The 16628-nt window shown below is 36.9% G+C and overlaps 2 protein-coding genes and 1 pseudogene across 2 annotated transcripts; 1 reads left to right on the top strand and 2 right to left on the bottom strand.

Moving 5' to 3' along the window:
* LOC139818306 (uncharacterized) overlaps positions 1-16628 on the bottom strand; it is a 111630-nt pseudogene that overhangs the window by 38819 nt on the left and 56183 nt on the right.
* LOC139817763 (uncharacterized) lies at positions 12545-14041 on the bottom strand. The gene is made up of 3 exons (XM_071786054.1): positions 13651-14041; positions 13375-13577; positions 12545-13289 (listed from the first exon to the last, which is right to left on the bottom strand). The coding sequence occupies exons 1-3, from the start codon at positions 14039-14041 to the stop codon at positions 12837-12839; spliced, it is 1047 nt and encodes a 348-aa protein (XP_071642155.1). The 3' UTR covers positions 12545-12836.
* LOC139817762 (uncharacterized) lies at positions 14329-16473 on the top strand. Its single transcript, XM_071786052.1, has 2 exons — positions 14329-14994; positions 15080-16473. Exons 1-2 carry the CDS (start codon positions 14329-14331, stop codon positions 15530-15532), a joined length of 1119 nt encoding a protein of 372 aa, XP_071642153.1. The 3' UTR covers positions 15533-16473.

Here is a 16628-nt window from a genome sequence, read left to right as displayed (position 1 = left end):
ACAAGAGCTGCCACCACGTCCTTCTCGACAGCGGCGTCATCCAGCCCCCCAATGCGTATCTCCACACATTTGGAGGGCCGGGTGACCCGCACCTTTTCACCCACAAGGGCCTCCTTTAACCGTTCGGCCAGGAGGTCCGCTTTCCTTCCCGAGTCAGTCCCGGGAACCTCCAGCAAAAGGCCCCCGGTGACCGCTCTCCTAACTTGGAGATCCTCCATTCCGAGATCTGCGAGGGATATCCTTTCCCTCGCAGATCTCATTACGCGAGCGTACGCCTCCGGTCCCCTCTCCAGGACCGTCACCCCGACTGCCGCCCTTTTTGGGAAAACCGGTAAGCGCACCCTCTGAGTCTTCTCCACCCCAGAGTTGGGTTTTCCTCCCTTATCTCGCAGAGGGGGAGCTTTCTTCTCCCCTCCACTAATCTTCTTTTCCTTACTCCCCGCCGTCACCGCCACAGCGTAAGTCAGGGCGAGGGCAGTGGGACCTCCCCTTTTCTTGATGGCAGAGGAGGGCGGGGCCGCTTTCCTGACCCCGTTCCCCCCAAGCTTTTTACCACTTCTCTTGCCCACCAATTTATCATCCCCCGGGATGGAGATCTCCATCTTTGCTTCCTTGAGAGAACGAATCTCCCTAATTAGGGCCTCCAACCTACGGTCAACGGCCGCAAATCTGGCCTCCATCGAGTCCTTTCGAACCTTATATGTCTCCTCCGGTCGAGGATCCTCCGTTCGAACGGAGGACTCTCGCATCGTCATGCCTTACTTCTGCGTGCACAGGCTCGTCAATTTCTATCGGCGAGGTGGTGGGGAAGTTAACTTCCCCCGCCGCTAACTTCTTCAAAGAGGCCGTTCGACCTTTTACAACCTTTTTCTCCACCTCAGCCTTCAACTTCATAGCTTTCGCGTATCTGTCCCTTACTTCAGAAAATATTTCCTCAATAATATACGCATAGACTTCCGATTCCTCGTCTGGCTCATCAATATTATATTCGATGAGTCTTTCATAGAGGAACCATTTTGTCCTCTCTCTTCTCCAATTCAAGCGTTCTCAACCCACGGATTCCATCACCTAAAGAACCAGGGTGGAGAATTACATCTTCCCTAGTATCAAAGGCAGAGGATTGAGCCTCCCCGGACTTCCGGGCGAATTCCTTCCTAGCCCTCTCCCTAACCTTATCATCCACCTCTTTGTACTCCCTCATTTATCTATGAGGGTTTGAACCGGTACCCCCCTTGTTAATCCTTTCCTTCTTCTCTATAGGTTTAGAATTCATAATTTTAGTCGAATCCCAACCCTCCGCGGCTTCGCCAGCCAGGGCATGCCCTCACCGACGGTTTGATGCCCAGGATAGATCATCAGTGCTGCTATGCTTCCCCGGATCCTCGCATTATCGCATACCGGAGTACTATTTGCCTCGATTATTATTAACAATACTCTAATATTCTTCTTCTGTTTCAGGTTCCTGCCCGGAATGGATCATTGTCGCTGCTGAACTTCCCCGGATCCTCGCTTCATCGCATACCGGCTGGTCGCTAGACTACGATGGATCATCGCCGTTGGACAAGGTAAGTAGAAGGTAAGTATGTTTAAATAATTTTGAACTTAATTTCCACAAATAACGATTCCTTTTATTTCAGATCGTTGATTATGATGTTACAATGCTTTTCACAAACATAAGTTTCCACGTCAGAGTGCCCTTTGCCACTCGGCTATCACTCCAAGATCACGTGATGACTGCGTGTTTCACGCTATTTCGAACAAATATCGTGCACACAATTACGCGGAAATTTCCGGTTGTTATATACAACTAATAACGCTGTCCGTACAATATTCTGTAGTCGCGAGATCCAATGTCCGCGATTGTAGTATACTCGATATGCACTTCCGCCGTCACTGTTATATCCGAACTACTGCCCTACGCTTTCGGCAAACACTTTATTGTTGTTGGTAACTGAGTACCCCTCGCTATTGATGAACGAGTATTTAACGCGCAAATACGCAGGAGTTTCCGGTTGTTATATACAATAAAGATATACGTTCGCACGCTCCTACTGTATCCGAAAGACTGCCTCGAGAAATGGTGCTCGCTTCGCCTCCCCACCATGCCGCGTCGCTCCCACTCTCGTATCTGTTATTCTCGCCTATTGTATTCAGCACGTACTTCCGGGTACGATCACGTTTCGCCGCATGACTTTCACGCACCCGCCTAGTGAATTGTTTCTAGAAAGTTCTACCCGTGGAAGCTCCTCGACGTTTTTCAACGGATTTCTATACACCTGGAGCCGATTCTCCAGGTTGATAGCGCCTGACCAACTTGTTCGGGCGTTGACGAGGACCCCTGCGCACGTCCTCTGGGATGCCCTTCGTTATGTTCCCGATATTACTTCTTGGCGAAGTTGCTTGGTTTAGCTTCGCCTTGTTCGCCGACGACGCCGACCCCTCTAGCGTGTCCACTAGATTGCTTTAGCACTAATTTTACCGACTGTTTCAGGAGAAGATGTCGGTGCCGCCAACTTCTAGCACCGTTGACTTTCGACAACGCCGACCTCATGGATGCGTCTCTAGGGTAGTCCTGAACATCACTCTGCTGTTTGTTCCAGGAGAAGACGTTGGTGCCGCGAACACCTGGCACCATCACTTTATGATGACGCCGACCCTATAGGCATGTTCGTAGGGTCTCTCTGAAGCTGTCTATGCACTTTATTCTATAGAGGATGGTGCTGGTGCCCCGAACTCCTGGCACGCAGGATGATGCCGACCTTATACACGGAAATCGAACTCACTATCAAACTTGATGCTAGAAATTGAGGTAGCTGTAATATATCATTCGAGCACTATGTATATGTCGATCAGCACTATTTATTTGTATACATATGCGTTCAACTGTACAGTGCTTACTGGGTTGCGTTATTTCGAAACACACGAATAGGTTTTTGTTACGTCTGCACCAGATTTTGTGGTGCACAGTGCTAGAGTTCTCGATACCTCGATGTAGTACACATAACCTACAATATAACCATAAAAGATGCGCTTGAGGTATCAAAAAGTGTAATGCATGCGCATAAAAGACGACAGTGATCACCACGCTATCTTACGGTGCATAACCATTAACATTTACCCAGTAATCTATGCATCATCTTTCATTGCAAATTGGGTTTTCCGTGTAGGCGTGTCCTTGGGACTCCAATGAAGAAGTTAGTCGGGTTTATTCTCGACGATGATCCCTGTGCCCGGAACTCCTGCGGCAGGAGTCCTGCCACCGTGGTTCCAGGGGTGCGTTCAGATTCCTGGTAGGTGATCGCTGGGTGACCGGGTGAGTGAGCGGAGCTAGCGAGAAGGTCCCGAGTGGTTTATGGAATCTGAACGCACTCGACGCACTCTATCTCTCGCTCTCGTCACTACCGGTACAAAATTGTATCCCTTCTCACGTAAATTAACCTCATTTCTACATATATAAAGCCGATTACAATAGCGTAAACGTAGTCGTAAGTGGTTTGTAACATATTCAGAATGTATTCAGAACACACTTTTATATAACGATAAATACGCGCATTGCATATATTTACGTTACATTATGACGAAAACCATATGCTAAATGCTGAATACATTCTGAATATGTTACAACCACTTACGAGACTACGTTTACGCTATTGTAAAATGGCTTTAAGATCGCTACATATATTTTACATTATTTGATATACATTTTATATATTTTGTATATGTATCTTAAGAGGCACAAATAAAAAGCAATGCAAAACAAATACAAAAAATTATTTCAGTCTGCATCGCCTATTGTTAAGCAGTTTATATCTTAGGAGATACGATATTGTACGAATAAAAAGCAACGCAAAGCAAGTATCACAATTAAACTATCTTTATTGCTTATCCCCGCAGGGTTTGCAAGGCGTTTTTATAAGGAACGTTACCCAAACCTTTACACTACTACCCTTTCTCCTCTCACTTTAACCCTTTGGACCAACGGCTTAACGTCTCTTTCCGAAAGACGGAGCCCAGTTTGCTCCGCACAAGAGCCTATCTTGCACGGAGGGGCGCAGCTTCGGGAAAACATTCCATGTTTACGTGGCTCTCGTGGACTCGAACCTGGTTCCTCAAATTACGAGTCTGGTGCTCTACCACTAGACCACTGCCGCCCTGCAAATATCACAATTAGTGAAGCTATTACAGTCTGCATCGCTTATTGTTGCGAAACGAGCAGTGTGGGCCTTACGAAATATAGCCGGAGATGGACCATATGCTCAACCTCTTTTGCACGATTTAAGGGGTAAAGCCACTCTAGAATTTTCAAAAAATCGATTTTTTTTGCTTAAACGATGCTTTAAGGTCTTAGAAATAAGGTACACTTGGTTTCAAAGCTCGGAAAAATCTCTATTATCCCTTTTTCGTAATCCGTCTGCCGGCGCGTTCGGAGCGCGCTTCGAGCGTCTGAAACTTTAAACGCGTTTTTCTTGAAATCGTTTTTTTAAAGTCGGGCAGAATCAGAACTCGAACACCTTTTATCCGATTCACTTGAAATTTTGAGTGAAACTTTACAATAACATTATCTTTAGAAGTACCTAGGGATTTTGCGATAAGTTGAACAAAACTTTTTTTATAAACAATTTTGTGCATTTTTTAGCGAAAAATGAAGCACTTTTTTCCAACATGTACCATTCTTACAAAAAATGATATTTCGCAATTCCCCTAGGTACTTCTATAGAAAATCTTATATATTTTTCAAAAATTTTTGAATTTTTGTTCCAGCTCAAAAATTATAAGAGCTTCGATTTCGCCCGTTGAACGCCTTCCGCAAAAAGGCACTTTAAAGCAATAGCTCTGGCGCCGCCATTTTGGCAATAAATAATTAATAAAAAAAATTTTTTATACTTTAATATATAGATAATAAATAGAATTAAACCAATTTTCATTTATGATTATTGTATTTCTGAAAAAAATTACCAAAAATTGGCTTTTTTTTCGGGACTCTAGAGTGGCGTTACCCCTTAATTAAACCTGATACTCATTGTCAGTAAGTGACATTGTATTTAAAACAACATCCTTTGACTACATTCGTTCTGTTTGTTTTCATGTTGTCAGAATTAACAATAAATTAATTTTGTAATACTATATTTCCTTCTTTATTGCAAGAACGTAAAGATGATATTGAACTATGTTAGGGCTTGAGAATAATGGCTGACTTATAATTTTAAGACAATGTTTTATGCTTTAATTCTTTGTCTTTCGTAACGCACAATACTGTCTTGTGTTCTTAAGACTCTCAAGTCTTAAACATTGTTGACAGTTTCGTATACACGTTTAAGACTTGAGACACAAGACAGTATTGTGCGTTACTAAAGAAAAAGATTTAAAACATAAGACAGTGTCTTAAAATTCTAAGACAGCCATTCTGCTCAGGCCCTTAGTATAAGAGTTTAAAACATTTAAGGACGGTCTACAATGCGTTGCAAACACCTCGTCGCCGACTCATTGTAGACCGCTCTTTAGAGATATCCTTAACACACTGTTTAATTAAATTATAAATAACTTAAAAAATAGAACCTAAATTTAAAAAAGAGAATTATACGTTGTATCACAAATATATAACAATCATTGACAAATTGAATTTCTTATTGTATGAATGTACATAAAAATTATTAAAATAATAATTGTTAATAAAAAAAACAGTTATATAGGAAAGTACACATAATGTTCTACTATACATATTAAGGAGTTATTTATTATCCAGTTATTATAAATATTTTTATAACAAAAATCTCAAATATGATATCTATTTAAGAGAAATTAGTTGTGATTAAAATTTAAAAATATTTTCAATAAACTACTTTTTCACAATATATTATTTCGTCTGATAATAGAGATCATAGTTTTTCTCACTTATTGGATCTGTTTAGGATAAGTTTATATTTAATTAAATATTTCTTGATTTCTCTTTTTATTCTTTATTTGTTAGAATCCGAATTAGTAATATTTGCGTTTATCTTATTGTTAGCGGAAAACATTTCAACATTTGTGTGATTCATTTAAGCGATCTAGTTTAAATTATTTTATTAATTGTTAATATATTTCAGAACGCACACTTAAAGATGTCAAATTCGAATTTTGCTTTAGATGTCAAAAGGCATGAACTATATAAATCAGGAACCAACGAACCTGTTACTGGATGGATCGTTATTTATTCGCGATAGAGTCAGTAAGTACTTATGACTTGAATTCACACGTACCATAGGAGATCAGGAATTTTCTTTCTGCAATTATTTTTTAAATATTACTAGAGATATTAATATCCAGTTTTATCTATTACAAGAGACCTATAAAAAAATAGAAAAAAGACAAAAAAATTTCGAGTTGTTATTGTGTAATATCAATATATAACGTTATTAATAAAATAATTTGTATCACATTTATTCATCTGGTGTATCAGACTATCACATTTTCTTTGCTAAAACAATTTTTTTTTATAAAACTAATTTTGTGTGCATGTGTGTTTATAAACTAATAAGCATGATTTATTACAGCTGATGTTCTTATGATGATTCCTGACACATTAGAAACAAGACAGTTCTTTAATCTTAGTACAGTCAGTAACAATTCAAGTATGTACATTTTTTAATAAATAGACTGTTGATTTCTTTTTATTATCTTCTTTTCTTTAATACAATCATTCTCTTGTAGAAAGTTGTAACACTGGTATTGTTCCTTCAGTTTCATCTGATGCTGATGAAACTAGTACCAGGGGGGACAAACTCGCTGGATTTTTGGGCGACGGACGTGGCAGTACGGGGGGACAGCGATAGAGGCAGCACCGTCGTTCCTTTCTCTTCTCCTCTCTAATCCCCTCGTCAACAAACAGCAAAAGCGCGGCTGAGTACAGCTGAGCTCATGAAGATTCGTTAACTTGTGCAAGATTATAGTGTATTGGACTGCAGCAGAGAATTTGCAAGAGGAATAGAGTAGAAGGAAGGAAAGCTGAAAGGATTTATCGAAACGGATAAGATTATTTTTATTTACATATATTACATATATATATAATTATTCATATAATATTTAGTTTAGAATATTAAATAATATATTAGTCTTTAATATTAAATATATATATATTATTATTTATATTAATATAATTATTAGTATTTTAGTAAGTATTTTTATACCAAGATGGTACGTAAATGCTGTGTGCCCAAATGCTTTTCGAATAAGGATACACCTGTACATAGGCTTCCACGAGATACACAAAAAGCAGAACAATGGCTAAGAACAATTGGACGGACTGATTTGATAGGTAACATAGAAATAATAATATTTATATTACTATGGAAATAATATTTATATTTGCTTACGTTGAAAATATAAGCATACGCACATATACGCACTCGTGTGTGTGTGTGTGTGTGTGTGTGTGTGTAATATATAATATGTTTACAAAGATTTTGTTTATATTACAGGTGCATCGGAGACAATATTGAAAGAATTACGGATCTGTACTTTACATTTTCCAGATCATATGATTTGTGTTGACACAAAAAGACGTGTACTAAAAAATGATGCTATTCCATCTATGCATCTATCAGATGAAATAGAAACTGTTAATATTAATATCAATATTAACAGTGATAATAATGACATTATGTCATGTAATGCCAGTACTAGTCAAATCAATGAAACAGTTGAAAATGTACAGTGCAATCCTAATTCTATATCATTGAATTGTAAAGACAAAAGAGTCCTAGAATTACAAAGGAATGTAAGAAGAATGAAGAAATCCATTTATAAGAAGAAAAAAATTATTGAAAAACAGAGAAGAGAAAAGAAGAATTTGCAACGAAACAAATGGAAGGATATGACTACAGACTTGACGAAATATCAGAAAATCTTTTTTAAAATTTTGTTACTGTAATGTTTTAGTATCTTTGTACTTTCTTATTTCTTATTTTATTTTTCTATGGCTGCGTTCCGATATTCAATGCCAGTACTGCAAATCTATAATTTATGTCACGCACATTATAGATTTTCAGTACTAGTAGTGAATTTCGGAACGCAGTCTCAATTTCTATTTTATTTTTTAAATATTTTTTTATTCTTTTGTTTTATCAATGTTATTAATATGTTTGCTACTATGAATGCATCACATATATAAAACTGAGATTCTCACGAGAAATTATACATATTGATCATTATACATGTGTGAATTTTATATTTATATTTGCTTATTTTTATTACTGTATGTGTATAACTACGGAAAGATGCATTATATTAAATTTTGTATTTTTCAATACATTAAAAATATTAACAATATGGCGTGTTTTATGGTAAAGGGGTTTTTAACTGATTGATGATGGTGCTAATTGGTTTTTTTTTACTTTCTTTTTCTTTCTTTTTTTCTTATTTATTTTATTTCTTTTCTTTATTTTCTTATAGTTTTCAATTATTATGTTAATTAGATATTATATGTTTTTTATTACTTTACAATATCTATTTTCAAAATTTTTTATAATCTAATGTTGATTTATTAATTTGTATCTTTATTTCACGTATTTATGCCCATTATTTTATATATTTGTTCTATAATTATTTTATAGAAGTTACTAATTATAATTATATTTTCTAGAATTCATTTTCTATAATCTACAATTATATATTGGTCACAAGGATAACATTCTATTAATATGGGTTTTTATCGTTTTAATATAAATTTAACGTTTTAATTATAAACATGAAAGCCTTGCGCCAGTTTATATTTCATTTTTTAAATTTATATTACATTTTTTTTCGATCTGCTCATTAACTGATTATATTTATGTATGTGCTAATTTTCCTACGTGTGGATTATGGTGTGTATCTGTTTTTGAGACACTAATGTGTCGTCTGGACTATTGATCTATTTCCTGATTTTCAACCTATCGATTTTGCATTATGAACTTTAAGATCTTTAAATGCATTTGTGATATGCATGTTATGTACAGTTATCTTATAAGGCAATATTTTATTTTGAGTAACTGAAGAAAATATTTTCAGCAAGGTAAGGTTCAATAAAGTTATGGAAAATTTTCTTTACTTGCAAGAGTTCTTAAACATTTTAACCTAATGTAACTTTAAAATTTTTTAACTAAGATTAATTATGTATTTAGGTGACAGATTTTAAAATAAAGGATACATGGAAAAATGTGGAAAGGAACAGAATAGTTAAATTTCAAACATAGAAAAGGAAAAAAGGCTAATCCTAACAACGCATAATATTTAGGAATATAAAACAAAATATGTAAGTAAATAATGATATTTTTAGTACGAATTATGTATTTTATTCCTATACGCAATTTTTACATACAAATTTTATTTTCTATTTTAGATTGTTGTCAGCGAAGGTGGTGCAGTTGTCTACAATAACGTTGAGTTTACGAAGAAATAGAACTTAATTTCCATTGTCTGTATATTGTATTATCTGTATATTGATTATATATTTCTATCATATATTGCATATTATATTTCTGATACTATATCTTGAATATTGAAACTGTTTTGTGTGAGTGTGTACACACACGCACATGAACACACACACACACACACACACACACACACACACACACACACACACACACAATACATATATATATATATATATATATATATATACATATATATATACACATATATACATATATATATATACACGCGCGCGCGTGTGCGTGTACTGTGTAGCAAAGTAATTAGTAGTTTTTAATTGATCCTAATACAGAAAATGAGGTCAAAATTATAACGATTTCTATTAAATAGATATTCTGTAAAAGAAATACACACGAAAATATATAATAATTTTAATATATATATATATATATATATGTAGGTCCGGAAGTATGTTCCGGGACTTTTATTTTTTTACATCGGTATATTCCAGGACATTTGGCAGTTTCCAGGACTGTCCTGGAAAAAATTCATGTCCTACGGCACGTTTCGGGACAATTTTTTGAATCTGATTACATATATATGCGTTATATTCCAGGACTGTACATTTCAAAAAACGTAAACAGTCCCGGAACATACCTCTAGACCTACATATATATATATATATATATATGCCCCTGAATTCTTGGTACTTTTTTCATATTTAGATAGAGCGAGCCAAACTGAGTCGAAAAGTCATGTACCATTTTGCAATTTTCGCAATAGTTGACGAGTTATTAATGATTAAAAATCGCCGTATTAGCCCGCCCTCCGCCAAATCCAAGCGCGCGGCGAGATGCGGCCGCCCCGCGGTCGGCGCGCGGGCAGTTGTTTACTACAAGCGGCGATGATTACGCACGAGCGGCGCGTAACGCCGGGCCCCTGTCCTAAGCGATGATAGTTTCTCTCCTTTTTTTTAAATAGAAATAAAATTTTCTAACAACATAGAACATTTTTTTGTGCGTACGTATGTACATACGTGTGTACATGCATACAGAAAAATATCAATTGTGCTGCTTAAAAAAGCGATTACTCAATTTACTTTTTTTTTTTTTTTAGTAAGTAACGGTTGTCTTTAAGAAAGAATATTTTCTTGATAATAGTCTTAAAATGTACAAATTTTAGAAAGAGTCTTTATCATGTGCTATGTACTCGAAAGAAGAATTTATACTCCTTCAAAGAACATAATAAAATTTTATCAAAGAAAAGTCAAAATAATAAATAAAGTAATATGAGGACCCTCGAGATTAAAATAGGAGAAGGCTATGACGGTCAGACGCAGATCACAGTGCGTAATATCAGAAATAAGTGATTTATTCGTCGTTTTGATACATTACATCGATCCGTACGTTTCGGCTCAGTTTTGAGCCATCTTCAGCGGTAGTTACGAAATTAAGTTACACGTTCTCCGTACCGTATGGTGAGTTTACTGATTCAAAGTATCAGAAACATAGACCAATTGATCCATATCTGTAAATTTGTTCAATTAATGTTGAGATATTAAAAAGATCTCTTAGGAAACTCACCATTCGGTCTGAAAAACGTGGAATACAGAGCCATGTATACATAATAAATACTCTCTGCGAGAAGTCTTGACGATCTTATCGACACGACACATGCACAGCAATGATATGAAAGGTCTTGCAAGAAGAGGCATGTCGTAGGTCAACACACCGGCGAGGATTATAACAAAGCACGATTTGACACCGTCTCAAAATGACACGGATTTTTTGCATCATGCATATGTCACGGTTTTGAGCAAATTGTAATCCATGCTCATGAACTTTGGTCGTTGGCAAATCGGGGTTTTACTATTGGTACATGCAATATTGTGACGGTGTCAAATCGTGCTTTGTTATAATCCTCGCCGGTGTGTTGATCTACGACATTGCTTCTTCTTGCAAGACCTTTCATATTATTGTGTGTCGTGTCGACAAGATCGTCAAGTCTTCTCGCAGAGAATAGATATTCATTATGTACGCATGGCTCTGTATTCCATGTTTTTCAGACCGAATGGTGAGTTTCCTAAGGGATCTTCTTAATATCTCAACATTAATTGAACAAATTTACAGATATGGATCAATTGGTCTATGTTTCTGATACTTTGAATCAGTAAACTCACCATACGGTACGGAGATTGTGTAACTTAACTTCTGTAACTACTGCTGAAGATGGCTCAAAGCTGAGCCGAAACGTACGGATCGATGTAATGTATCAAAACGACGAATAAATCAGTTATTTCTGATATTACGCACTGTGATCTGCGTCTGACCCTCATAGCCTTGACTTCTCCTATCAAAATAATTAGCAAATTAAATTTTTGTTTTAATTTTATATTCTTAACTGAAGAACTGAATAATTAGAATGTAGAATATTATTTATTTTAAGTAATATTATCAAGAAAACATTTTTTGTAAAGATCATCGTTATACTTAAAAGAAGAGAAAACTGAGTAATTGGTTTTCTTAGCACTAGAATGATATTTTTTTACTCGTGCGTATACGGCACGCCATTTTACTATTTAATATCATCATAAAAATTCTATCAAATTAAATCGATACTTAAAGAAAAGAAATTATTATTATGTCTAGACATACTTATAATTTATCGAATTATTATTAAGCTATAATTGAAAATGTAGAATTACAATTATGTCTAGACAAAATATTAATTCTGAATTTATTTTACGTTATGACATAAAAAATTTTCGGGAATTAAAATTATGTACATAATTGTAATTCCCGAATTTTACTTATGTACGCAATTTTAATACTTGAATTTCTATTATGTACACACAATCGTAATTCTGGAATTACTTTTTTTCTTTTGGTAAGTAACGGGGTTCTTTAAGAAAGAATATTTTCTTGATAATAATCTTAAAATGTATTCATCACAAATTTTAGAAAAAGTCTTTATCATGTACTGGAAAAAAGAATTTATACTCCTTCAAAAAACATTATACTATTTTATCAAAGAAAAGTCAAAATAATAAGCAAATCAAATTTTTGTTTTAATTTTATATTTTTAATTGAATAGTTAAACAATTAGAATTTAGAATATTATTTGTTTTAAGAAAGAGAGTGATGAGTGTATTTTAAGATTATTATAAAAATGAAATATTCTTTGCGAAGATGACCGTTAAAAGAAGGGAAATGGAGTAATTGGTTTTCTTAGCACTAGAATGATATTTTTTGCGTGTGAATTGTGCATGAATAGCAATCGCGATATAAGATCGCGAGCCAAAAAATAATTTTTTTTTCTGTGGCAAGAAAATGATAGAGCGCTATCATTTCCACACCACCTTGCGGTAGATAGCATGGCGCATTTTTTTTTAAGTGGTATCCCCAGTAGGTCTAATCCACTTTGCATTAAAATATTTTCATATTTTAATGTAAGAACTGTTCGAAGTGCCTTCCTCCTTCTCGTATACAGAGTTCGGCCCTTCGAATGATATTGCGCGTCGAGCGGTGCGCCATTTCCGGCGTGATGGTACCGAAAGCTGCGAGAATTTCTTCTCGTACCTCAGCTTCTGTACCACCACGCCTGTGCTCGACTAAATCTTTGATGTAACCCCAAACGAAATAGTCGAGCACGTTAAGATCCGGCGACCGCGCCGGCCAAATTATTGGTCCACCTCGACCCATCCATCTACCCGGATATCGCGCGTCTAAAACATTTCGCGCCTGTCGCGAAAAATGCGCGGGAGCCCCGTCGTGCTGGAAAATGAGCTCTTCCCGTTCACGAAGGGGAACGTCTTCGAGAAGACCGGGCAACTCATGTTCCAGAAACCGCGCGTAAACTTCCCCGGTTAAACGTGGCGGGAGAATGTAGGGACCGATCTGAAAATCATAGAAAGAGTGTAATTTGAAAAAACTGTGAGGGATACAAAGACGGACTTTTTTAACTCATAAACTTACTACTTACAATTCGGTTCGCTTTTATTCCTGCCCAAACATTTATCGACCAGCGATATTGGAACGCGCCTTGGCGAATGGCGTGCGGATTTTCACCTCTCCATGATAAAAAATTATGGGAGTTAAACACTCCATTTGGTGTGAAGGTCGCTTCGTCCGTCCACAGGATGCGGTCGGGGAAAAGAGCGTTCCGCCGACACTGCGCGAGGAACCCTGTGGTGTATTTCGCCGATAATTAATATTTGTTAAAAGCAGCGTAAACATTAAAGAAAGATGATAAAAGTACCTTCACAATAATAGATGCGCTGCTCTGCATCTCTTGCAAGAAGTTGCTGCACCCGTTGATAATGATACGGGTGCAATCCGTCCTGACGTAGAACCCGATGTACGACGCTTTGGGAGAGACCAAGCATACCAGCGACACGGCGTATGGTAGGTCGTCTCTGGGGGTTCTCGGGATCGTCCTCGAAATCCTCGAATATTTGGAGGATTCTTTCTTCGTCGACTACGCGACGTTGCAACGGCGCACCAGCATTTCGCCAATTGGGCATAAGAGATCCTGTCTCTCTGGCGCGTTGGACACATCCCAAAATCACGTTGTATCCGGGATGTCGTTCACGCTCGGGGAATCGTTCCGCGTAGAGTCGAACGGCGGCACGGACGTTTTCTCCAGCCATTCCATACGTAATTAGCATATCTGTATACTCTTGAGCAGTATACATTTTCTCACAATTTATCAAAATATTAGCGAGAATGCACGCACGTCGGACGCTGGGCACAATTGTCGTGGAGCGACAAACCACGTTAAAACAAAAGAATATTATTAACTGCAAACGTTTGTTGTTTGTCGCTCCACGAGTCGTACCTAAGCGTCCGACGTGCGTGCATTCTCGCTAATATTTTGATAAATTGTAAGAAAATGTATACTGCTCAAGAGTATACAGATATGCTAATTACGTATGGAATGGCTGGAGAAAACGTCCGTGCCGCCGTTCGACTCTACGCGGAACGATTCCCCGAGCGTGAACGACATCCCGGATACAACGTGATTTTGGGATGTGTCCAACGCGCCAGAGAGACAGGATCTCTTATGCCCAATTGGCGAAATGCTGGTGCGCCGTTGCAACGTCGCGTAGTCGACGAAGAAAGAATCCTCCAAATATTCGAGGATTTCGAGGACGATCCCGAGAACCCCCAGAGACGCCTACCATACGCCGTGTCGCTGGTATGCTTGGTCTCTCCCAAAGCGTCGTACATCGGGTTCTACGTCAGGACGGATTGCACCCGTATCATTATCAACGGGTGCAGCAACTTCTTGCAAGAGATGCAGAGCAGCGCATCTATTATTGTGAAGGTACTTTTATCATCTTTCTTTAATGTTTACGCTGCTTTTAACAAATATTATTTATCGGCGAAATACACCACAGGGTTCCTCGCGCAGTGTCGGCGGAACGCTCTTTTCCCCGACCGCATCCTGTGGACGGACGAAGCGACCTTCACACCAAATGGAGTGTTTAACTCCCATAATTTTTTATTATGGAGAGGTGAAAATCCGCACGCCATTCGCCAAGGCGCGTTCCAATATCGCTGGTCGATAAATGTTTGGGCAGGAATAAAAGCGAACCGAATTGTAAGTAGTAAGTTTATGAGTTAAAAAAGTCCGTCTTTGTATCCCTCACAGTTTTTTCAAATTACACTCTTTCTATGATTTTCAGATCGGTCCCTACATTCTCCCGCCACGTTTAACCGGGGAAGTTTACGCGCGGTTTCTGGAACATGAGTTGCCCGGTCTTCTCGAAGACGTTCCCCTTCGTGAACGGGAAGAGCTCATTTTCCAGCACGACGGGGCTCCCGCGCATTTTTCGCGACAGGCGCGAAATGTTTTAGACGCGCGATATCCGGGTAGATGGATGGGTCGAGGTGGCCCAATCATCTGGCCGGCGCGGTCGCCGGATCTTAACGTGCTCGACTATTTCGTTTGGGGTTACATCAAAGATTTAGTCGAGCACAGGCGTGGTGGTACAGAAGCTGAGGTACGAGAAGAAATTCTCGCAGCTTTCGGTACCATCACGCCGGAAATGGCGCACCGCTCGACGCGCAATATCATTCGAAGGGCCGAACTCTGTATACGAGAAGGAGGAAGGCACTTCGAACAGTTCTTACATTAAAATATGAAAATATTTTAATGCAAAGTGGATTAGACCTACTGGGGATACCACTTAAAAAAAAATGCGCCATGCTATCTACCGCAAGGTGGTGTGGAAATGATAGCGCTCTATCATTTTCTTGCCACAGAAAAAAAAATTATTTTTTGGCTCGCGATCTTATATCGCGATTGCTATTCATGCACAATTCACACGCAAAAAATATCATTCTAGTGCTAAGAAAACCAATTACTCCATTTCCCTTCTTTTAACGGTCATCTTCGCAAAGAATATTTCATTTTTATAATAATCTTAAAATACACTCATCACTCTCTTTACTTAAAACAAATAATATTCTAAATTCTAATTGTTTAACTATTCAATTAAAAATATAAAATTAAAACAAAAATTTGATTTGCTTATTATTTTGACTTTTCTTTGATAAAATAGTATAATGTTTTTTGAAGGAGTATAAATTCTTTTTTCCAGTACATGATAAAGACTTTTTCTAAAATTTGTGATGAATACATTTTAAGATTATTATCAAGAAAATATTCTTTCTTAAAGAACCCCGTTACTTACCAAAAGAAAAAAAGTAATTCCAGAATTACGATTGTGTGTACATAATAGAAATTCAAGTATTAAAATTGCGTACATAAGTAAAATTCGGGAATTACAATTATGTACATAATTTTAATTCCCGAAAATTTTTTATGTCATAACGTAAAATAAATTCAGAATTAATATTTTGTCTAGACATAATTGTAATTCTACATTTTCAATTATAGCTTAATAATAATTCGATAAATTATAAGTATGTCTAGACATAATAATAATTTCTTTTCTTTAAGTATCGATTTAATTTGATAGAATTTTTATGATGATATTAAATAGTAAAATGGCGTGCCGTATACGCACGAGTAAAAAAATATCATTCTAGTGCTAAGAAAACCAATTACTCAGTTTTCTCTTCTTTTAAGTATAACGATGATCTTTACAAAAAATGTTTTCTTGATAATATTACTTAAAATAAATAATATTCTACATTCTAATTATTCAGTTCTTCAGTTAAGAATATAAAATTAAAACAAAAATTTAATTTGTTAATTATTTTGATAGG

Source organism: Temnothorax longispinosus, chromosome 8 (assembly GCF_030848805.1).
Source record: "Temnothorax longispinosus isolate EJ_2023e chromosome 8, Tlon_JGU_v1, whole genome shotgun sequence".
Classification (NCBI taxonomy): Eukaryota; Metazoa; Arthropoda; class Insecta; order Hymenoptera; family Formicidae; genus Temnothorax; species Temnothorax longispinosus.
This window is presented reverse-complemented; position numbering and strand designations above follow the sequence as displayed.